The sequence below is a fragment of the Mastomys coucha genome, unplaced genomic scaffold, assembly GCF_008632895.1.
Source record: "Mastomys coucha isolate ucsf_1 unplaced genomic scaffold, UCSF_Mcou_1 pScaffold20, whole genome shotgun sequence".
Taxonomy (NCBI): domain Eukaryota; kingdom Metazoa; phylum Chordata; class Mammalia; order Rodentia; family Muridae; genus Mastomys; species Mastomys coucha.
In genome coordinates this window covers 29,807,690-29,831,352 of record NW_022196903.1, presented here as the reverse complement: position 1 = coordinate 29,831,352, position 23,663 = coordinate 29,807,690, and the positions used below count along the sequence as shown (strand labels likewise).

The 23,663-nt window shown below is 38.4% G+C and overlaps 1 protein-coding gene and 1 pseudogene across 17 annotated transcripts in view; both read right to left on the bottom strand.

The window, feature by feature from the left end:
* Positions 1-23,663, bottom strand: part of Agbl3 (ATP/GTP binding protein like 3) — a 98,935-nt gene that overhangs the window by 43,547 nt on the left and 31,725 nt on the right. For 10 of the 16 annotated variants that reach the window (XM_031381473.1, XM_031381480.1, XM_031381479.1 and 7 more), the window contains 5 exons: positions 13,595-13,721; positions 12,273-12,373; positions 11,936-12,045; positions 4,524-4,590; positions 2,800-2,880 (listed from right to left, as the gene is read on the bottom strand). In XM_031381473.1, the coding sequence (XP_031237333.1) occupies positions 2,800-2,880; positions 4,524-4,590; positions 11,936-12,045; positions 12,273-12,373; positions 13,595-13,721 (486 nt within the window). Of the gene's footprint in view, positions 1-2,799; positions 2,881-4,522; positions 4,591-6,445; positions 6,675-7,108; positions 7,129-7,228; positions 7,339-11,935; positions 12,046-12,272; positions 12,374-13,594; positions 13,722-17,856; positions 18,272-23,663 lie in introns of those variants that run through there. The other 6 variants (XR_004121921.1, XR_004121920.1, XR_004121922.1 and 3 more) reach the window with 6 other exon arrangements.
* LOC116098713 lies at positions 15,747-17,887 on the bottom strand (annotated as a pseudogene). The gene has a single exon (XR_004121923.1). The product of XR_004121923.1 is annotated as an SIN3-HDAC complex-associated factor pseudogene (transcript).

Below are 23,663 nucleotides of genomic sequence, written 5' to 3'. Positions count from 1 at the left end.
CTCGTGATTCCTTGGGTGTACGTCCTCCCGAGATTTGAGTGGGGGTCTCCCCCAGGGGTCTTTCAGTTTCTACTTCCATTTTTAGATTCTGGATGGTTTTGCTCATTTCCTTTACCTGCTTGATTGTGTTTTCCTGTAGTTCTTTAAGGGATTTTTGTGTTTCCTCTTTAAGAGCTTCTAGCTCTTTACCTGTGTTCTCCTGTATTTCTTTGACGGCGCTATTTATGTTTTTCTTAAAGTCCTGTATCATCATCATGAGAAGTTATTTTAGATCTGAGCCTTGCTTTTCCGGTGTGATGGTGTGTCCAGGACTTGCTATGGTGGGAGAATTGGGTTCTGATGATGCCAAGTAACCTTGGTTTGTGTTGTTTATTTTCTTATGCTTGCCCCTCCCCCCCCAATCTGATTATCTCTAGTGCTATCTGCCCTTGCTAAATCTGACTGCAGCCTGTCCTTCCTGTAATCCTGGCTGTGTCAGAACTCCTCAGAGTCAAACTATCTCTGTGATCCTGTGATTCTGGGATCCTGTGACCCTGGGCTTGTAGGAGCACCTGGGAGTGCAGCAGCTTACTCTGGGTGTTGTGGGACTGGCTTCAGAGCTTGCACCCAAGGTCTGCTCAGGACACCAGCCCAGAGAGACCAGAAGGAACCTGAGCCACTCTGCTGGCAGAATTCCTGTGTGCTTAGTCTCGCTGGTCCCAGTTACTCCTGGTGTTAGGACAGATGTTGGGTCCTCCTCACCTCTGATCCTGAGAGTGTCAGAGCGCCTGGGAGTGGAGCTTTCTCTGGGTGTTGTGGGACTGGCTGCAGAGCTTGCACCCAAGGTCTGCTCAGGACACCAGCCCAGATAGACTGGCAATACTTCTAGGGAAATTTTAATCCAGCAACATGGCTACTCTGGAAAGAGATCACATCTAAAGACCTAGATTTGTGTGATCTGGCTAGAATACAGACATACTATATATACACTTTTAATTCCCCTGTTAGAATCCTCTAGTACACACCTTTAATCCCAACCAAGGTTGTCTAATTGAGGGGCAGACAAAGTGACAAATCAGAGAAAGATTTGACAGAATGAGTCAGAGATAGGAGACACCCAAATTTCAGGAGAATGGCATAGGAAAGAGAAGTGCAGGGAGAGAGTCAGTGAGTTGGGAGTCAGTGCAGTGGAGCTGAGTTCATTTGTGAGTTCATGCAGTTCAATGCAGGTCAGCTGAGGCAGGTGAAGACAGAGAATAAGGAAAAGATTAGAGTAAATTGCCAGAGTTAGTGTGAGGCCAAGTAGGAATCCAATGAGAAGCCCAGCGGAGCCAAATTGAATCAGTCAGTTTGGAGAGGAGTTTGAGCCCGAACAGCTGAGTTGAACCAGCCAGCCAAACTTCAGAAAGAACTAGAAAGGATGAGTTTATTCAGCACTAAGTCTCTGAGTCGACAATTATATCAAGCAAATAAAAGTTACTTTTATAGACACTAACTATGGAAATGAAGAAAAAGTAAAAATCAAAACTTGATTATGAGGTTGAAGAGATGGCTGGGACAATGGGGGTTTTCTCTGACTACATGGAGTTGTCCAGCTTCCACTAATTTTTGGTTGATTGATCTAATGTCTTCAACCCTTCCAGGGGCACATTTGCTCTTCCCTTTGAATGGGGAGGTCTAGAAGTTGTGTATCAGGTCTTCTCTGAGTTTTTCAGCTGTTTCCCCAATGCTCCTACAAACTAGCCAGGATAAAATTTAGCATGTGTTTCTAATCAACCTACTAATCTCTGCCCCATTTTTTTTAACCATATTTGCTCAGGTTTTAAGAATTTCCTAAGCTTTAGCTTTCTATATCCTCTGTTGAAAATGAAGTAAAATCTTTGGGAAGAGATTAGGATGTTATCTGTTGTACTGCTTGGTTCTCTCTCAAGGCAAAAGATCCAAGTCTTAATTCTGGATTTGGGGCTGGAGACAGTGACACTCTTCTAACTCAATCCTGGCTAGAGTAGCCATAGGTCTTCAAGTGCCTCTCCCTTACCTAAATTGATATGGTACACGCCAAGGCAAGAATAATCAGGACCCGGGTATTGAGTGGTACAGCACCCAAGATAAAAGCTCTAGCCAAAGACTAGGGTTTGAGCAGCAGGATTATTTGTCCTTTTCTCTGCATTCACCTTGAACTTAGCCTTTTAACAGGTAGTTAGTTGGAGGCAAGATTATCCATGCCCTGTTCCTCCTAGAAAGATATCTCTGGTAGCTGTGGGAGAGGTGCCACCTGTTTTCTTGGGCTGCAGTATTCTGCAGTAGTATTTCTGTCTTACTGAGCTAGGAGTGGGACAAGAACAGTTTGGATTCACAGACTTGCTATTTACAATGAATCTGAGGGTTTTTTGAATAGATTATTTTTCATCTCCTATGTACCCTTACACTGTTAATGGTTGCTCTTCGATCTTTGTTAAGCAGTATTTCCAGTTTGCTGCACACTTTGCTGCTACTTAGTTCATCTCTCAGCACCATTTACTTTCATTCCTTCATACACTTTTAGGTTTTCTTGTTTTTTCAATTTTGTTTTTAATATAATAGATGCATTTTGTAAGCATTCTCAAATAATTTTAAAGTAAAAATAAATGATATTCAACATGGCACCTTAATAAGACCTGCCTCTTACCTGTCAAGGATATTTTGAGTTTTGTAAACAGCAAATAATATGACCAAAGTTCTAATTATTTTTTTTCTGAGGAAAAATGAGAACATGTGAATTGCCACTCTCTTACATTCATAGTTAAAGCACTCTTAATCATTGCATTAATCAAGATTTACCTCTTGTGTGCTATTCTGGCAGTTTGCTAGGATGGCATTTCTTTGCCCCTTTGTTTTCAGATACTTTTTCTTGTTTCTTTCCTGGTAAAAGAGTATTTTAAATTAGTATTTAATGAACACATCAAAGATAATATAAATACAAATAAAGACATTTGAGACTCACTTCCTAGAAATTGGAATAGTGTCCCATTCCTTCCCACTCACTGCAACCATGCACACAAACTGTGTAAGCAAAGCCAACACAAGATTCTATGAAAAAGTAACTGGGGTTTTAGAATTGTTTCCTATCCCCAGAAGCAGAGATTACTCCATATCTGCACAATAAAAACTTATGGCACTTACATAGCATGCCCAGAGCTTTGGTTCTGATCCCCAGCACACATGTAGGCAAACTCAGAATTATTTTGGTTCTATGACTGTTAATGTACTCCCCATTCTTCATTTTTAATTGTAAGTTTATTATAATTTTTGTTCTATTATTGCATGTGTATGTTAAAAACTTGCCTTATTTTACAGATTCTGATCCAGGCCTGGTGAAGGTCATGATGAAGGGGACCAATAACCATGCCTGGATGAAACTCTGGGTATTTTGGAAAGGGGACAAGTTCTAATAAATTTACCATTTATTTAGCAGGAAGTTAATAACTGTGGTCTAGAGGTGAACTGTGGAATGCCAAGCCACAGTTTTGTCCTCTGTGATAGGATTATGCATCCCTAGCCTTTGCTACGAAACTCTGTAGAACCTCTCATGAAAAGTGGAATATCTTTCCATTCTGTTGATGTTGAGCATGCCTGGCTTTGTGGCTTACTGTTGCTAGTAGAATGTTAGTGAATATAGTATATGATCTGTTTGTAATAAGATATATGGTTGCGGGAGGAAATGTGGCTATCAATGGGCTGATATTGGACAACTATTCTTTTTGTACTAGGGGCTTTCATAATGGGACTTCTACACTAGGTACTCTCTGGTTGAAGGAAATGAAAAATGTATTATTTAACAGAACTAAATCTGAATTCTGAAAACAACACTATAGACCCTATCATTCCTATCAAAGTCTAGTAGCATCAATTTTCAGATCCCAAGAATGAGAAAATAAAGGCTTACTTTATTTATTTATTTATTTATTGCTAGGGTTTTGCAGTTGTCTGTCCCACAGTGAAGAGCTTATTCCCCCACTTTCTTGAGTGTCATCTCTTTCTTTAGTAAGCTCATGCAAACTGTGATCTCTATAGACACTCTGTAATTGCTTCCTTGGACATCTATCCTCATCTATGGAGTCATATATTTTACCTATTTGTCATGTCACTCTCCAAGCTAGGTTATAAGAAGTCACAGGGAAAGGTTTTCTGACTCATTGTTTTCACTGCTCTGTTCCTAGCACCCAGGCAGTGTGCTTAGTACATAGTGTGAGTCCAATAGTAAGAATAAATGTGTAATTAAATATATGAATATTGGGTTAATAAACAAGGGATATAAGTTAGGTCACCCTATCTGACATTAACAAGTGTGACAAGTTTTAAAATAAACTCCACTCCCTTTGATATTAATATTTTCATCTATGAAATAAAAGGGTTGGAACAAAAATTCTATGATTTAAAGATAATGCAAATAATAAGAAAAAACAATGATTACTATACAGTAATGATGAAAACAACAATAAAAAGTAACAATATCAGTGTACCTGCTTAACCTATCCACACTGAGACTAAACTTTTAATCATACCTGAGAGGTCACCTTGAGAAGATAAGTCTGAGTATCATTGGACTCTGAGCTGTCAGAGCCTCGACTACTAAAACAAGAAAACAATAACAATTACAGTTTTCAGAATTTAAAATTTCCATGTCACTTTTACTTTATCATCTTATTTGAATGGACAATTCTAATTAGAAAAATAAGATATTTACAATAGTTCTTTATTATTTGGTGGTCTCATACAACTTAGAAATGGTAGTTTTATTCTCTGAATGTACAGACGGTATAAATGTTTGGGGAGGTGTTGCTGGAATGTAAGCACCATGGAAGAAGGATTTCTCTTTCTGTCTGGCTCATTATTATGTCATCTGGTACATCTCGAGACTCAGTGGTTTTTGTTAATGAGGAAACACATAAGTGATGGGTCTCTGTACTTTTCCAACTTTAATGGTTATCATTGGCTCTTAAAATTAATTTTACATCACTATATTTCTATTTTACCTAAAGATAATTTAAGGGCTGTCCAAAGCATAGGACCTCATGGGGGAAAAAAAAGGTCAAACACAAATCTATTTCTAATTATAATTGCTTAGTACAGTGGTGGCAAAATTTATTTACTTGAGTGACAGTCATGGAAGGAAATATTTCTGGGTTGTATTTTTGATATATTGTTGTTAATGAATAGATTTTAATTTTTAAGAATAGTTTTAGGTTTACAGAAATGCATAATAGATATTTCACAGTTCCCTCCTGCACAACTTCCTTTACTATTAGCTTCTTAGGCTACATGGGAATTTGTTACAATTGATAGCAAATTTATTCTTTAGTAGTTAACTTAACAAATTCTGTAAGTTTTGACAATTTTATAAAGACATGTATCTTTCACCACTACACTATCAAACAGTTTCACTGACTCAAAAATCCTGTTTGATTATCCATAATTCTGTCTCCAGAGAACCCCTGGCAACCACTGACCCTTCCATTCTCCCTCTAGTTTTGTCTTGCCCATCATGTCACAGAGTACATAGAGTGCATAGCTTTTTTCAGATGTCTTTCATTTCCCAGGATTGTTACCAAGGCTGAAGTAGACATGTTAGCGGCAAACTCCTATATACCACTGAAGTGTCATTTCCTTTATTTCATCCAAAGTCTTTTGAACAAAGTTAGATAGAGGCATTTCTGTCAACTATCTTTGTGATGAATCTGAGCATGTTTGCCACCTTTAGGATGCAAACTGAGCATGTTCCAAAATGTTCCTGTCTGTCGTTTTCCCCTTTTCATATCTGCTACATGACCCCGGGCCACAAATTCCCCAATGTGTCTATCATCACTCTTTCGTGAAGCATGACTTTAAACTGAGCATGGTCAAGAATCTACTCCTTAACTGAGCATGCTCGGGGAAATGTCCAACCTTATTGTGCTTTCTTATATTAATATTTATAGGCTTTCTAAGTAAAATTCCCACACTGCCTTTGAGGAAGGCATTGCTTTTGGCTCTTCTTACCTGCTAGAGGAAACAAATCTTTCTCAGTTATTATTTCTTGGCCATGGTTTGCTTTGACTTTATTCTCCTTATCAAACTGAAACCCATTTAATGTGATTGCATATGGACTCAAGTTTCTGTTCTGTTATATCTTTATGGTTAGACAATTCACTTATTTTTAATCATTGGATAATAGTGCATTATTGGACACAGTTTAGAAAATGTTATTCATCTATTGGAAGACATCTGGTTGCTTCCAGTTTGGACAATTATAAATAAAGCTATTATGAATACTGTGTGGACTTTTCTTTTCAGTTTGTTCGGTTTAAAACCCAAGAACCAAGGATGAGCTGGTGTGTAGTAGTTTCATGACCCAGTCATGCAATTGTGGCTGATCTGTCTAAGGGCGGAGAATCCACAGGGGCAATTCTAGTGTAGCTTTATTTTCTACTTGGTTAAGATGGCATACCTTATTGTAGTGGAAGTTATGTGAGTGATAAGATATGTAATCAAAGCTGAGACATCTGAGATGGGAGCAACCTCAGTGACCAATTTCTTCTAAATGGTATGAAGTGACATGTCTCCTTGATGAATGGCATCTATCACACAAGTATAAGGATACCCCCAAATGCTGATGGACTAGAAATTATAGTTGCAGTCTTGAAAGTAGCATGCAGTAGACAATAGGAGGGTGGTAACTGCAGGTGGTGGGAGAAGGAGGAGATAGTGAATCACTTATAAATTTGGTACCCAAGCAGACCTAAAACCTAAATTCCAGGAGGGAGAGTGAGTGCTGCACTTTCATGGACTTCATCTCTACAAAGCAAGGTGTATAAAGGGCCAAAAGGACAAACAAGGGAAATATTTCATACATCACATTGGTTGGAACAGAAACTGGGATGAATGGCTTCCAGAAAGCAGAGCTCTTAAATACATGAACCCAAATCTGCAGAAACAATCAATCAGGAGCAAGGCAGTCAGGGGGCAAGAGCAGAGGGGCTGGCTGCTCCTGGTAAGAAGACATCTGGCCTGCAATGGAAAAATGACATGACAACAAAAAGGGACAGGCAGAACACTCCAGGAAATGGAGATGGTGACAGTACCATGAGATACCTCAGCCTCTTGGGAAGAAGAGGGCCCAAGTATGTCCTACTGTTGGAAATGAAGACAAATTTATGGACAGGGCTGTGAGAATTCTGTGAGAATTTCAGCACACTGCAGTCTCTCAGATTTTCATGATTTCCTCAAGTACCTGGCGAAGAATTCTGCAACTTTGCTCAGTGCCAGTGATTACGAAGTGGTTCCTCCTGAGAATCATCGGAAAGCCGTGTGAGGGGCGTGCTCTCACTCATGTTTGGATCTCTGTAAACAGAGTTTGGTTCTTAGTCCTTCTGTACAAATGATGTACTTTGAAGATGTTAGTGTACAACAGAATTGGTGTTTGTTTTCTGTTTGATTTTAAACAGAGAAAATAAAGGGCACTCCTTTTTTTCTATTTCTATTTCTTTTTCTTTTTTTCACTTCAAAGTTTCTACTGGTGTATTTGATAATGGAGAAGAGATGTGGTGTAGGCAGTGGTTCTCAGCCTTCCTAATGCTGTGACCCTTTAATGCAATTCCTCATGTTGCAGTCACTCCCAGCCTTAAAATTATTATTTTTTGCTTTATGATATTCAGGATATGTGATATGTGACCCCCAAAGGGGCCATGACCCATACAAGTTGAGAAGCAGTGCAGCAGAGGGTGTCATTGCCTAGTGGACATAGCTCCTTTTTAATGCTGGTAATGTCCCTTTGCCACTGTGCATGTTTATGTGTTACTGCTCATTGACAAAATGCTGATTCCTAGTGCCTAAGGTTCACTTTAGTGTATTCAACTGAATACTCATACATTTGTTCTTTTTTGTTAAAAGTGCTTAAAAAGCCCATTCTTTGCAAGTTAGCCATATTGTTCCTTAGATATTTCATCTTTACTCGATTGTTGCAGAATGGTGGGTTTGTGATTTTTGTATTTCTGTCTAATGTGAATTTCAATATGTTAGACACAATGCATTGTATAGCTATAGCTTTATAGAAAAGTCACTCCTGTAGGAGTTGTTTTCAGATCTACAGCAATTTTTCTTTTAATTTCAGAAATAAAAAAAGTATCAGGTATGGGACAGGATTGTGAGGAGGATGTGACATCAGTTGTGTGACCTTTGCTGTGGATGATAAGACAAGCAACTAAGATTGATATGTCTGCCCATAAAGAACTTGCCCAACTACAGGAGTGATTTTAAGTAAAAGACACATAGGTGCTATTTTTCATGTTATTCACAATTTTGCAGGAAAAATGGAAAACAGGAGAGAAAACAATGAAGTGATAGAAGATAGATCTACCTTTAGCATAGAAGGGGACAGCATGAAAATGAAGGCCTTAATAATAGCCTTTATAGGAAACATGACAATTTTTAGCAAATCTTCTGCATCTGAACATTATTGTCTGCCAATCAAATATGATGAACCCGTTCATCTGCCTTCTAACTATTTGTGATCACGTATGTTGATTACTGATGTGGAAGGAGATTTCATGTTTTCAGTGTGCAGTGGTTACAATAGAAACTCACAAAAGGTTAGGTTGCTGGGAGTAAGTGACTGTTGCTGTGGAATAGTGACTCCATGCTATATAATTCCATGTAAGGCTCAGGGAACAGCACAGAAGAGAGGATGGGAAGAATGTAAGAGCCAGAGCAAACGATAGAGTGTTGTAAAGCTATTTCCTCTGAATCAAAACATTTCTCCTGGAAGGAGATTATCAGACTCAGGAATCCAAGGCCCAGGGAGGTCATGAAACTTACAAGGCTCAGGAAACTCAGAAAGTTACAAAAGTCACAAAGCCTCTACTTCAGACTTGGTAAGAAGTCAACTTCTGGGAAGGAAGCTTTCTTTGGTAGAGGTCTCAGCAGAGGTGGTCAGAGGCTACTATGGATGCAACTTTTGAGAGTTGTCACCCATGCTGTGAAGGCCTTAGGTGCAGAGCAGCCTTTGAGGCATGTATACTTCTGTGAGCAACTCCAATATGCTAGGCTCACCAGCTAAATTCAAGTCAAATTATTCCTTGGTCTGTATTGGTGCCCTCTCTAGGATGAATACAATTTTACTCACATCTCACCAGGAAGAGTCACACAAAATAACCCCACCAAAAGAGAGGCCCTATGTTCCTACACTTTTACTAGCATTTAGTATTGCCAGTGTTTTGGATTTTAAGAAATTCTAAAAATGTTTGTTGTGGTGTTTTATTTGCTTTAATTTGCAATTTCCTAATGAGGCATATTAAATTTTCATTAGTTATTTTCCTTTATTAGTTTTAAAACCTATCCTTTTGTTTTGGATCTTAAAACATGAATAATTGTATATTTATATCATTTATCCATATAAAAGTTATTATCTTCCTATATAAAACTTTTCTGCACTTTGCTTCTTTTTAAAAATTTTTTTATTAGATATTTTCTCTATTTACATGTCATACAATATCTCCTTTCCCAGTTTCCCCTCCGAAAAAAGGAAAAAAATAAAATAAAATAAAAAACCCACAAAAACAAAAACAAAGCCCTGTTCCCTTCCCTCTCCCCCTGCTCACCACTCCACTCTTTCCTGGTTACTGGCCCTGGCATTCCCCTACACTGAGGCATAGAATCTTCACAGGGCCAAGGGCCTCTCCTCCCATTGCACTTTGCTTCTTATTACAGACTATCAGCTTATATAGAGTTTCCTTATTTCTGTATAACATCCCACAGTCTCAATGTTTATCATTGTTGATGGGCTATTTGCAAATGACCTATATTTTTAATGGCAATTCTAAACCAGCATGAGAGAAGTAAGATCAAGTATTTTAATGTACAAAGAAACCTGGGAAGGAAAGTGAAGGGAGGTGGGGGAGGGGATGGAGGGGAGAGGGGAACCTGATCTGGTATTGCATGAGGGAAAAGGACTGAAGCCCTGAGGGCCAGCAGAAAGAATGGAAACAGGCAACCTCAGGAAACAGGAGATTGGGGGGACCCTCCAGAATGCATCAGAGACCTGGGACATGAGAGACTCTCAAGACTCAAAGGGAGGAACCTTGGATGAAATGCCCGGCAATAGGGAGAGGGAACTTACAGAGCCCACCTCCAACAGGAAGACAAGACATCAAGTGAGGGATGGGGTTGTCATCCCACAGTCACATCTCTGACCTATAATTGTTCCTGTCTGAAAGAATTATGGGGATGGAAATGGAGAGGAGCCTGAGGAAAAGGAGGTCCAGTGACAGGCCCAAAGTGCGATGCAGCCAGCCTAAGGGGAGGTCCCAAGGCCTGACACAATTACTGAGGCTATGGAGTGCTCACAAAAAGGGACCTAGCATGACTGCCCTCAAGCAGCTGAAAGAGTCAGATGCAGGTATTTGCACCCAACCAATGGACGGAAGCAGCTGACCCCTGTTGTTGAATTAGGGAAGGCTGAAAAAAGCTGAGGAGAAGGGCGATCCTGTAGGAGGACCAGCAGTCTCAATTAATCTGGACCCCGGAGATCTCTCAAACACTGGACTACCAAACAGACAGCATACACCAGCTGATATGAAGCTCCCAACACACATACAGTAGAGGACTTCTGAGTCTGTGTTCATTCAGAGATGATGCACCTAACCCTCAAGAGACTGGAGGCCCCAGGGAGTTTAGAGGTCAGATGCGGGAGGCTGTAGGGACATCCACGTGGAGACAGGGGTGTGGGAAGGAGGCATGGGATATGGATGGGAGAGGAATAAAATATGAAGTGTAAAATATTAATTAAAAAAAGAGTTCTTAACATCTGAAATTTAATTGCAAAGAGCAAGTATACTACTCCAATGTTAAAGGGAACAAATAAACCCAAACCAAAACAAACCCTAAACAGCTGAGTGAAGAAGCCCCTTCTACATGACTTGAGTGCTTCACCATATGGTCCTGAGCAATATGACTCTTAGAATTTTATATGTGAAACCTATGACACTATACTGGGCTTGCTATAAACGGCACATATAGTAAAACAATACAACAAACTGTACCTTTACATTGGCAATCACATTGCTTGATTTTTACTCAAAAGAGATGAAAATATATCACAGGAGAACCTGCAGAAGGATGCTTATAGAAGTTTTATTTATGATGCTGACACTTGGCAGCAAATAGATATTCTTCAGTTGAATGGATAAATCTGGTATATTCAGACAATGCTTACTACTTAGAGCTAAAAAAATAAATGTGCTGTTTTACCATGAAAAGAACAGAGGAATTTTGTAAGCAAGTAAGTGACAGAAGGCAGCTTGAAAAGCTTATATGCTATACAATTCAAGACAGATGACACTCTGGAAAAGGTAAAACTTAGACAATGTTAGAGAGACAATGTTAGAGAGCTGTGGTTGCCAGTGGTCAAGGGGGAACGAATAAATGGAAGCATGAGCCCATACAGTGAAGATACCCTGCTTTATACTATGATGATAGGATACATGTCATTATAAATTTGTCCAAATTCACAGCATATGAAACTACTTTCTGACTGGAGTATCTGCTAATGTGAACTATGGACACTGGGTGACAACTCGGTGTTAATAAAATTCACTGAACTATATGTCATCCTGGGCTGCTGATAATAGGAGGAGAGGCTCTGGATGTATGGGAACGGGATACATGCTAAACCTCTCTAACGTCTACTTGGTTTTGCTGTAGATATAAAATGTTCTAGATGATAAATAGAGACAATGCAAAACAATTTGGGTTGTCTTTCACATATAGTAAACACATGGCAAGTGACAGTGCTTATAGTGAATAAATCAAATGAAGCCTTGATATATTTGACCAAAATAATGCACTTGTGAAAACTTTCCCTAATATGAATCAGAAATAAAAGCTAATAAAATAAAAGCTCAGTAAAACAGTATAACAAATTATGTCAATGTTCTTGACTTACCTAGACTCTACATCCAAAGAAATTTCTACTAGAGAATCTGAATCATCAAAGGCTCTGTCGAAGTTCATATGTTTTTCCATTTCTTCTAATTCTTTCAGGCACTGATAATACTAAGAAAAAATTACAAATGAGTTCAGTATAAGAATAATATTACTTTCTAATTAAACTAATTGAATGTTTGGATGTATCAATAATAATAGTCACAGGGTGATTACTACATACACCCAAACCCAGGAAACCATTAGGCTATTAGAAGGGAAACCCTGTTGTAGGGCAGCAGGCAGACCATTCATGTGACAGCTTGAATCTCATACTTATTCACACTGAGTTGACTTACTTTGCTCCGGTCAGGATCACAGTAGTCCAATAGAGAATCACAAAAATGATATCCTATCGACTCTAAGTCTTTCGTGCTAAAATGAGTGCCTCGTTTATTACCTAAAACATCAAAAAAAAAAAAAATGGATTCACCTTGTAGAATGAGTTACTAATTTTTTTTTTTTTTATGGTAAGTCTAAATTGTGAGACACTATAAGGAAAACATGGATGTGATTCTACATTCTGACCTTTCAATTTTCTACTCTGGAGTAGGTTATTTAATAGCTTAATGCTTTTGCTCATTTCTTCCTGGGACAAAGCTTATTCAAAGGTGTGTGTTGTGAGGCAGAAGAAAAGTCAGTAAGACAGTTTTAGTTATGTTTACCAATTCTTAATAGTGATGAGAACTACTCTGAGAAAAATTGCATGACAATGTTTTTCCTTATTATGAATGTTATCTCAGTTCTAGGTCACACAAAAAGCTAGGGGATCACCAGGCATGGTGACACATGCCTTTAGTTCCAATGGCTCAGAAGACAGAGGGAAACTCAGAAGACATTTTTGAATTTGAGGTAAATCTAGTCTACATAGTGAGTTCCAGGACAGCCAGAGCTATATAGATAGATTATGTCTCAAAACAAAAACAAAGAACAAATAAAAACCTAGGTAGAAATTACATATGTGAGTTTTCAGCATTTTGCTTTTTCAAAATGGAAACCATCCTTTTATGTAGCCTAAGTTGGCCTTGAACTCAAGATCTGCCTGTCTTTGTCTCTTGAGTGCTGAAATTATAGGTAGGTTCATACAACCTAGATGTGAAACTTTTTCTAAGAGTGTTAAAATCATAAAACAAAATATTCTGATTTCACTAGGACATCTACATATGATAAATATTTCTTATGAGAGAGCACAGAGCATAGCTCCATTTTTAGTTGCAGGAACTAAAGGCTTCTTTTCAAATATAGATTGACAACTAATGAGTGAATGAACCAACCAACCAAAGAAATAAACAAGGCAAAATACCCAGTCTATTTTTGCTTTGCAATCAACAAATCAAATAAAAACATTTAAGCATATTGCTTTTTCTTGACAACATTAGAAATTCCTTAAGAATTATTTTAAAAACAACAACTATTTGTTGTGTATCCCAGAAGATTCTTTCATAAACAAAGGGAGATGATGGCATGAGATACCGCATAGGAGAAGTTTATTCATCTTGCTTATAGGATTGATCAAATGTGAGTGTGCAAGAACATGCTCACCACTGAACTGTATCATTAATCTTACAGCAAAGCCTAGCTTTGAGTTACTGTTCTGGAAGAGGTCATCAAAGACATTTACCCAGAGTAGATCCACAGAAGGTGGCCTCCAGTGTGAAGCTGTTCCTGATGCCCATCTTCCACATTACAACCCTTCCTGTCCCTTCTTTGCTCTTCTGAACGTTAAACTTGCAAGCTGAGAAGGAAAACTGAGAAGCAGTGATTAAAAATGACATGTGCACTTTTTGGGAAGGGTGTAAGAAGGAACAAGTAGGCAGTTTCTTTTCCTTCATTATTGTTACATGCAGATACCAGGGTCAGCTTTTTTTAAAAATTTTATTGTTATATACAGATATATATTAATAACTATAGGGGGGACATGGGCAGGGCTCCAGGGAGAGTTGCTGGGAGTGACTGGAGGGAAAAAGGAGGGGAGAAAGTAATATAATTATATTCTAATTATTTTAAGTGGACAAAAAAAGAATAAAAATAAAATGACATCTCTGCAAAAATTGTAATTCCCAAGGCTGAAGGTACTATGTTTTATTTCCTGATCAATAAAAACAACTATTTTTATTTTATTGTTTGAGACAGAATTTCCTGTAGCCTTAGGTGGCCTCTAATTCCCTGTGTGGTTCAGACTCTACTTCCAAGCTGGGAAAGAACTCATTTTAAGGATGGTGATGTATTTATATTTCAAGAAACAGAAATTGTAACCCCAATAATAAATATACTTTTGTCATCATAGAACATGTCCCAAGTAAGCTCATTAAGCTTTGCTACCATTGATTCAGGATGTTATACTTTCAGGAACATTTGTTTTGTTGCTTGCTTGCTTTTTTCTTTTTTGAGAGAGTGTCTTGTTATATAGCCCACAATAGCCTCATACACATGGCAATCATCCCTGGTGAGATTACAGATGTGTGCCACGGCACACAGAATCTTGTACTTTTAGTGTGTTGATTCTGCATGTTTCAGAATGAACATTCATACGGTAGATTTCCAGAAAGAGAATGAGGAGTCTTTGCTTTCATATGAAAGACCTTGTGAAGATGTCTTAAAATACTGTTTATAAAGAGATCAATGTTGTTTTGATTTCTTTTACTAAGACAAGTGTCTACCGAGATTGAGGGATTTACTTTTTAACATAAGGTTTACTTGGGTCCATTCTGTGAATTGTAATGAGTGTAGAGCTTCCTTTGGTCACTAGCATCAGCACCAGACTGGACACAGCAGCTCTCTCCCTGCTCCCTCTCTTTAACTCCCCTCACACTATCCTTTGCTGCCACACTCTTCTGCCATCACACTTCTCTCTTTGTCAATATGTTTTTGTGTTTCCATGACTCCCCTCTAAATGGAATTGTGTTTGCAACCTTTTGAGACTGGCTTCTTTACTTTCGTATAATATTTTTGAAATTTACCCAAGTTGTTGCATGTAGATATATTTGTTTTCTTTTATTGCTGAGGGAATTCCATTGTGTGCCTGTAGTACATAAAGCCTATGTTTGTATTGTTTCATTTTTAGATTTTTAGAACTTAAGGGAGGTCCTAAGAACGATTATATGCATAGGTTTACATATGGATGTGAGTTTTCAATTTTTTTCCCTATGGTTCAATCCTAGGCATGGGATTGCTTGATCACATTATAACTGCACATTTAACTCTGTAAGCAACTATTCTCTAAAATGCTATCATTCAGTGTCCCTATGAACAATGTTTGTGAGTTCCTGCTGCTCCAAATTCTTAGCACTGAGAATAGGTAACAATTTTTTTTAAAGTAGTTGTACCTCTTCCTGTTTTCACTTGTAGCTTCCCGATGGCTAATAAAGTTAAATACTTTTTCATATGCTTATTTAGCATTTTATATTATTTTTAAGAAGTATTGTGTTGATTTGAATGAAAACAGGCACCATAAACTCATAGAGAGTACTGTTGTGGGAGGTATGGCCTTGTTAGAGGACATGTGTCACAGGGAGAGGGCTTTGAGGTTTCAGAAGCTCACACCAGACCAAGCATCACTCTTCTTGCTGCCTGCTCATCTAGATAGGGAACTCTCAGCTCTCTCCTCAACAGAATGTCTGTTTGCACACTGCCATGCTTCCCCCATGACAACAATTGACCAAATGTCTGAACTTTCAGCCAGCCCCAACTAAATGTTATAAGAGTTGCTGTGGTTATGGTGTTGCTTCATAGCAAAAGGAACCCTAAGACATATCTAATATCACTGCCACTTATTGTAAAGTTGTTTTTTTTCTAGTAAGACTAAATTTATTCAATACCTTAGAGTAAAGTTTTGATTATAAGTATCCAACAGTATAAAAAGTACAAAACATCTGTAGATTTTTAATATATTAATACAAAGTGCATGACTAAATACAGTATATCCTACAGGTAGAGAGTAGAGGGAGAGAAGGCTGTGGTTGAGGTCTAGTAATAAATACAGAAGTAGAGATGATCCGTCAAAGTATATTCTACCACCAATACTGCAGCCAAAATGTACAAAAACAATCCCATGTCAAAGTAACGCAGGAGAATGGTAATGGCTGGACTCTGTACTACACCGGGGTTGTGGAGAAACGACCCACTCATTGGGCAGTCTGTGCACATGGTAACTTGTACTAGATAGGTTTTTCCTACAAGGAAGAAATACACAATGTAAAACTATAGGATGCCACAAACTGTGGCTTCTCCTTGTTGTGAAACTCTAAAAGACTTTAAAAATCCAGTTTCTAAAATAATCTTGAGGAACAGAATACTAAGGCAGCCACATACACCTCCTCTATGAGGCCTAAAGTGGCATTACTGTTTTTCCTGAACTTTGAGAAGAGTCAATTTAGACAACTTCAGTTGGGTTTCACTGAGAAGCCAACTGAATCATTGAGATCTAGGGGTGTAGAGCTCCATTCAGCTATCTTGATGTTAAGAAGCCAACCTAACCAACCAGCTTAGCCTCAATGCACAACTCTTCTCTTCTAGTCTCTTAAATAGTGGGAGAAGAACAATGAGACAACAAAACCCCAAACCCTAGTAAGTAAGGTCTATGACATGGCAAAGAACTACTCTGTAGATAAAACCTCCACAAAGGTCAACTGAGGTAATCCAGAGCTAGAACTGAATCATGTGGATTTCAGTGGATCCCAGACAGTCGTGTTAACACCAATGTCAATTATTTACATACTGTAAGCTCTCTAAGAAACGTGTCCCAAGCAGCATCAACTGTGCCCTATGCATCCCCAGGACTTACACATTCTGATTTAAGTAGTTTCTAACCACGTGTGTTGTCTACTTTGTGGTGATGCTTTGGTCCTATCCCTATAGACCTTGTCCATCCTAGAGGCAGGCCTTCCCCAGAAGGAGATCTGGCTCTGTTTTACAAGATCCACATAACGTTTTTTTTTATCAATATGAAGTGTTCAGAAATTGCTTCCTCCTTCAAGCTATTTGCAGAAAGCTCAGTCTGTCCTGCTTAATAATCAGTAGTACAGGTCTGAACCCTCAGAACCTTGGCAACGCCTTAGCGTTTAAAAATCTGTAATGACCTTCTAGGGGTAGGTCATACTACTGAGTTATGAGAAATTATCATGAGGGAAAACAAGTGTAGCCAGCCATTTAAAAATGTCCCCAACCACTGCCTCTCCACAGAAAGACTAAACTACATATGGTTTGTCACACAACAAATCCCATCTCTGTCCCCTGAAATTCCCCTAATTCCATTCATCAGAGGGGATTTAAAAAGAAAGACTTAAAGAGCATGTCACAGCAGCATTCAGCTTTCCTATGAAATGCTCAGCATCTTAAATATTATGTACACTCCTTTTTCTTGCAGTAAGCTAGAGACTGACTTCCAAGTTTGTTGGATGAAGGGTAAGGACAGTAACCCATTTAAAACTATTCTAGAAAAATGTCTTTTGGCAGAATAGCAGGTATCCAAGTTAAAAATAGGAGGGTCAGTTTGTTTTGTGGTCTTTTCAAAGTTTAAACCACTCTTTGTTCCTTTCTAAGTGAACCTCAGTCACCACTCCTGAGTGGAGGGGGGCAGAGGGCTGGCCCCTACTCCTCGGGCTTCTCAGCAGTCGCTTTCTTACTGCTGCAGCAAGGCTTGAAGAGATGAGTGTCGATGAGGACTTCCCCAAAACGGCCCTTATAGATGATCCCACAACATACTTTCTGTCTTTTCCAGTAGGTAAGATCTAAGAAGGAAAAAACCGGAGTTCTATTAGAGCTGGAAGCCATCTCTGTATCTGAGCCCTCATCTGACTGGTTATTGTAGCATGGAGACTGGGCGGGAGAGGCACTTGAGGTGGTGCTGTGAGCATCAGAATTGTGGCGTTTAAATTCCTTCTGCAGTTTGCTGATCTGGTTGCTTCTCATCCTGTTTCTAGATAGAGTTTTCACTTTCTTTGGTTTCAATGTCTTTAGACTAGGGCCTGCTCTTGCATCTACCACATGATTCCAGTTTTGTTTTGTTTTATTTTGTTTTGTTTTTTGATCCTGCTGGCAACTTCTTCCATCTTTTCACAAGTAGCACACAGGCGTTGCAGATGTCTCCTGAACAAGTCTCATGCAACCCAAAACAGCTCTGGAAGTACTTTTCGTAATGTTTACCGTCCGTGAACCGCGAGCTGGAGGACTTGGCTCTACATATACAGCAGCCCTCTATACTTCGGTACATCTTTGGCTTGTGAAAACCAAACATCTTTTCTTCTGGTTCAAAGTGAAATCTGCAAAGTCTCAAAGGTGCAGGGACCCCAGGGCGGCACTGTATAGAGAAATCAGGAACAAAGTAGTGACATTTACTAGGTCTTCACCAGACTTTTTTGGTGTAAAATGGTTGAATCAGATCTTCCACGCGCAGCAGCGTCCCCACGGTGCAAACTGCACCAGGCCAACCCCCTGCAAGCACTCCCTCTGCCAGCACCGAGTCCAGAAAGATTGTCTCCAGCAGTTCTTCAGCTGCTACCGCTGACGGAGGTATAGATTCCGCTTCGTAAAGCTGTTTTACTACTGTTATTCTAACTCTGAGATCTATGTCAGATATGAGATTATAGATATTTTTCACCTACAGTATCTTTACATTCACTTACCAAGACCTTTTATAGGACAAAATAAACTAATTTGAAGTCCAATTTATCAATTTATTGACTCAATAGATATGTGTACACTAGCTTCTTTTCTAGTTGCTATAATAAAATACCTGATAGAAGCAACTTTAAAAAGGAAGGGTTTATTTTGGCTCACAGTTGAGTGTACAGTCCACCAAGGTGGAAAGGCATGGCAGCAGAAATTCAAGCAGCTGTTTATATTGCCTCCACAGTCGGGAAGAAGAGAGAGCCAATGCCTGTGGTCAACTCACTTGCTTTTTTTATTTAGTATACGTTCCCAGCCCAAGGGATACTGCCCATATTTTGTTGGGCTCCTCTTACTCCAATTAATCTAGTTAAAGTTTCAAGATCCTGTCAAGTTGGTAACTAATAGGAACTATCATAATGTTCAGGTACTTTTTGGCCATCTTCATGTGACAAAAGTTTTATATATAACATTTAAGATGTGAGGTTTAGGTTGAGGATGCTTTATGTGATGTACGATTGTTCCAGTATTGGACTTGTTTACTGACAGGTCCCCTCATCAGCTTTCACAAGTACCCTGACAGAAGCTGCACGTTTGTGGCTCTATGACTGGACTTCCTCTCAGTGTCTATGCACTCCCTATACTCATCATCTCAATCATAATTGTATTATGGTATTTGAAAATTTGATAGTGAGATCTCTTTATCTTTTTTCCAAAATTGATTTGCTAGGCCCAATTTCTTTGCATTACTTAGAACAAACACAAATCTATTTATATCTGTGAACAATTATGTTTTGATTGTTCTTAGAATTGTGTTAATTCTACATATTATTTAGGAGACAGTGAATACTGTGTTTATTGTCCCAACCCATAAATATAGTATATCTCTCCATTAATAGGGATCTTTGTCAGTATTCTTAAGGTTTTAGCATAAAGATTTACACATTTTGTTAGACTTACAATTACTCATTATTATGAATTATGACAAAATAGTATTGTCTTAAATTTTAGCTTACAGTTATTTATTTTAACTATTTAAAAATTTGACTGACCTTTTACCCTACAACATTCTAAAATCACTTATTTATTCTAAAAGTTTATATAGATTGAATTTCCTTTGTGGGCAAACATGCCTTTGTTACTTCTTTGCAGTGAGTCTGCCTTCTTACCTTTACAACTTACAGAGGATGTATGGAAAGAGTCAGTATAGGGCTGAGACTGTAGCTCGGGGAAGAGCACTCGCCACATATGTATGAGTCCCTGAGATCAGTTCCTAGTCCTGCCTTAAGAAAGGATGGAGTAAGAAGAGGTATCCTTGTTTGATCTTATGAAGAAAATATCTTTTAAAAAGTCTTTTAAAAAGTTCAGTATGATGTTAAGAATAGCATTATTGTATATACTTTTTATTATACCAGAAAAATATTTAGTGTTTGATAAAAGTTATTTTTAAATTTTAGTTTTTTGAACTTTTCATACATGTATACAATGTATCTTGATCATAGCTATTCTTTACTCCTCCCTTCTAATTCCTGCAAAACCCTCTTCATTTCTTCTCCCTCTCAACTTCATGTCCTCTTCTTATATATTTTCTATGTATTTTAAATAACATTTTATACATTCTTTGATAATTTCATATTATATATTTTGATAACACTTATTTCTCTCCCCAAATTCCTCCTATATCCTTCCTCTCCTCTCTACCCACCCAAGTTCATATTCTCTCACTCTCTCTTCCAAACATCCTCATTATCATCATCATCATCGCCATCACTCATCATCATCATCAACAACAACAATAACAATAACAACAATAACAAAACCACAATAACAACAACAACCATAACACAACACATGGAGTTCAGGTCTATTACTCCTGGGTGTGGGGTCTGCCCTGGAGTGTGGTCCATATACTAGGCGTCAATCTATTAAAGAAAACCAACATCACTGTTTCAGCAGCTGTTGATTACTAATAGCTCCTTAGTTAGGGTGGGACTTCATGCCTATTCCCCGCTCCATGTTGGGATTTTGTCTTGCTTGAACTTGAGCAGGTCTTATATGTGTTGTCACGCTCTCTGTGAGTTAATATGTGCATCTTCCCTGTTGTATCTGGACAATGCTGGTTCCTGGAAGTCATCTACCACCTCTGGATTTTATACTCTTTCTGTTCTTCTACATAGATTCTTGAGCACTGAGAGTGTGATACAGAGATGCCATTAAAGGATGAGCATTACAAAGTCTCTTATTCTCTGCATCTTGACCAGTAGTTTCTGTGCTATTTAGCATCTAATGGAAGAAGAAGCTTCTCTGATAAGGTTTGAACAATATAAGGACCTATGAGTATAGCAATATGTTATCAGGAGTAGTTGTATTGCTATGCCCACTTAGCAGGATAACAGTAAGCTTCCTCCTAGGGCCCATGTTCTTGTTAGGACCAGGTCCTCTTTGGAGGCAAGAAAACAACTTGTGGGAGTTCATTCTCTCTGCCACCATGGGAGTCCCAGTTGTCAAACTCAGATCATTAAGCTTGGCAACAGGTGCCTTTTCCTACTGAGGCGTCCTAGTTAGCACAGTAATTTTAAATATGGCATGGCATTCTGTATCTCTTTTTTAGCAAATCAACGTAATTTCTCAGAATATGGCATAAGTCTCTTAAATTTATTACTTAAAATATATTTAATAACCTTTTAATATTTTATAACAACTCATGAAAAAGGTTCATAAAATTATAAAAATCCAAAGGTTGAGTAGATCCACTAGGATATTGTTTTTATTGTGTTTGTCTGCTGAATCTGCATGAATTAATCTTAAATTAGTAGTTTTTGTAATCTTTCTTTTTCTGGTCAGTTTTGGTAAACTGTTATCAGTCTTAATTAATTTTTCCAGTATAAGCTTTGTTTTATTGATTTATTCACCATTTCTGTTTCCAACATCATCATGGTAACATGTGCCAAAGAGGACTTGATGCTAAAAAGGACATGGGCCCCAGGAGGAAACTTACTATTATTCTGCTATTATTTTTTTTGTCTGCTTCATTCTGCTTGTTTTCAGTTTAGTTTATTTTCCAGTTTCTTACATAGAAACCCAGATAATGACTTGAAATGTTTATCTAAGTTCTTATTACTACAAATTTTATTCTAACCACTACTACATTAGCTGAATTTCAGAATATTTTATATGTAACATATTTCTAATCTTCCTTGAACTTTTCTCTTTGGCCTCTTTAAAATGTGGTTTAATTTCCAAGGGTTTGAACATTTTCTTCTTTCATTGATTTCTAGTCTATTTTCCACGTGGTCAGAGAACATAACTTATGATTTGAATTCTTTCTAATTTGTTAAGGTTTATTTTAAGGCAGAATCTGGTCTGTATGGATGACCATCATATGGTCATTTACATATATCTGTTGGGGATTTGATTTGTGCTTACATGGGAATTTGTATGTCCAGTGCGGATCTGGGCCAACAGTTGGTGTTTTGACAGGTCAATAAAGAGCCAGCAGCCAATGGCTGGGCAGGAGGACAGAGGTGGGACTTTTAGGATTCCCCAGCAAGAAACACAGGAGAGGGAAAAAGGGAGTCCACCATGAGAGGAGTATAGGAAGGATCATGCCTCGACAGAGCAGAAGGGTGAGACAACCAAAATGTAGGCACTAAGGGAAAGCAGTCCCATGGGAGGACTGCCCAGAAGGAAGCAGGGCAGCAAAGATAAAACATAGATTCAGAAAATGTTAGCCAGGCAGTGGTGGTGCACACCTTTAATCCCAGCACTCAGGAGGCAGAGGCAGGTGGATTTCTGAGTTCAAGGCCAGCCTGCTCTACAGAATGAGTTCCAGGACAGCCAGGGCTACACAGAGAAACCCTGTCTCAAAAAACCAAAAACCACCCCCCCCCAAAAAAAAAGAAAAGAAAAGAAAAAAGAAAATGTTAACTCAGGAACACTGGAGGAGAGTGTGTGCACGGAGGTTTGGAAGTACCTAGCCATTGAGCTACTTAGGCCAGATTAAATATAAAGGTTGCATGTGTGTGTCTATCATTTGTGAATCTAGAGCTCTTGGGTGGGTGTAGAGCCACATGTGCACCTGGGAGCATAAAGTGACCCTTTAAATATTACCACAACATATATCATGTATCCTGCTCTTCAGCAGGGTTGTTCTGTAATTGTCAATCAAATCCAGTTGGTGTTGGAAAGTTCTTACATATCTCGCCTGGTTTCTATCTACCTGTGTTTGTTTCCTGAGAAAAGCATTTCAGATCTCTAACTCTGCTTGCAGTCTTGCACAAATGTAATGAGAGATATTCAGATAGAACATAGAATTGGAAGTGTCTATATTTTAGGCAACTACTGTATTAGATGGAACATATGATTAAATGTAGACTGGTTGATTATGGTGTTCAAGAAACTGGCCCATTTCATGTAAGGCACAACTAATTAGAGATTGAAAACTTTAAGTAACTTGTCACTAAATATACATTACAATATCTTAATGAAATGGGATCATTTTATAGGAGTAATGAATTATACCTATCGGCTTGCTTTCTCTGATCTCTAAGGGATAAATATTCTTGGAGCATCAAACCTATTCCTTCTATAGATAGCTATCCCTATCCGATCATCCTTTCTTTTTGGTGTGTTTTGGCTCCAATTATCCTAAGAAAACTTTTAAGTATTTCCCAATAAGTCCTTATAATTAAAATGCTTGGTTAAGAACTTGAAGTCTAGGGCTAATATTCAATATATACAAAGAACTCAAAAAGTTAGACTCCAGAGAGCCAAATAACCCCATGAAAAACGGGGTACAGAGTTAAACAAAGAATTCTCAACTGAGAAATACTGAATGGCTGAGAAGCACCTAAAGAAATGTTCAATATCCTTAGTCATCAGGGAAATAAGAATCAAAACAACCCTGAGATTCTACCTCACACCAGTCAGAATGGCTAGGATCAAAACCTCAGGTGACAGCAGATGCTGGTGAGGTTGGGGAGAAAGAAGAACATCCCTTCATTGCTGGTGGGACTACAAGCTGGTACAACCACTCTGGAAATCAGTTTGGTGGTTCCTCAGAAAATTGGACATAGTACTACCAG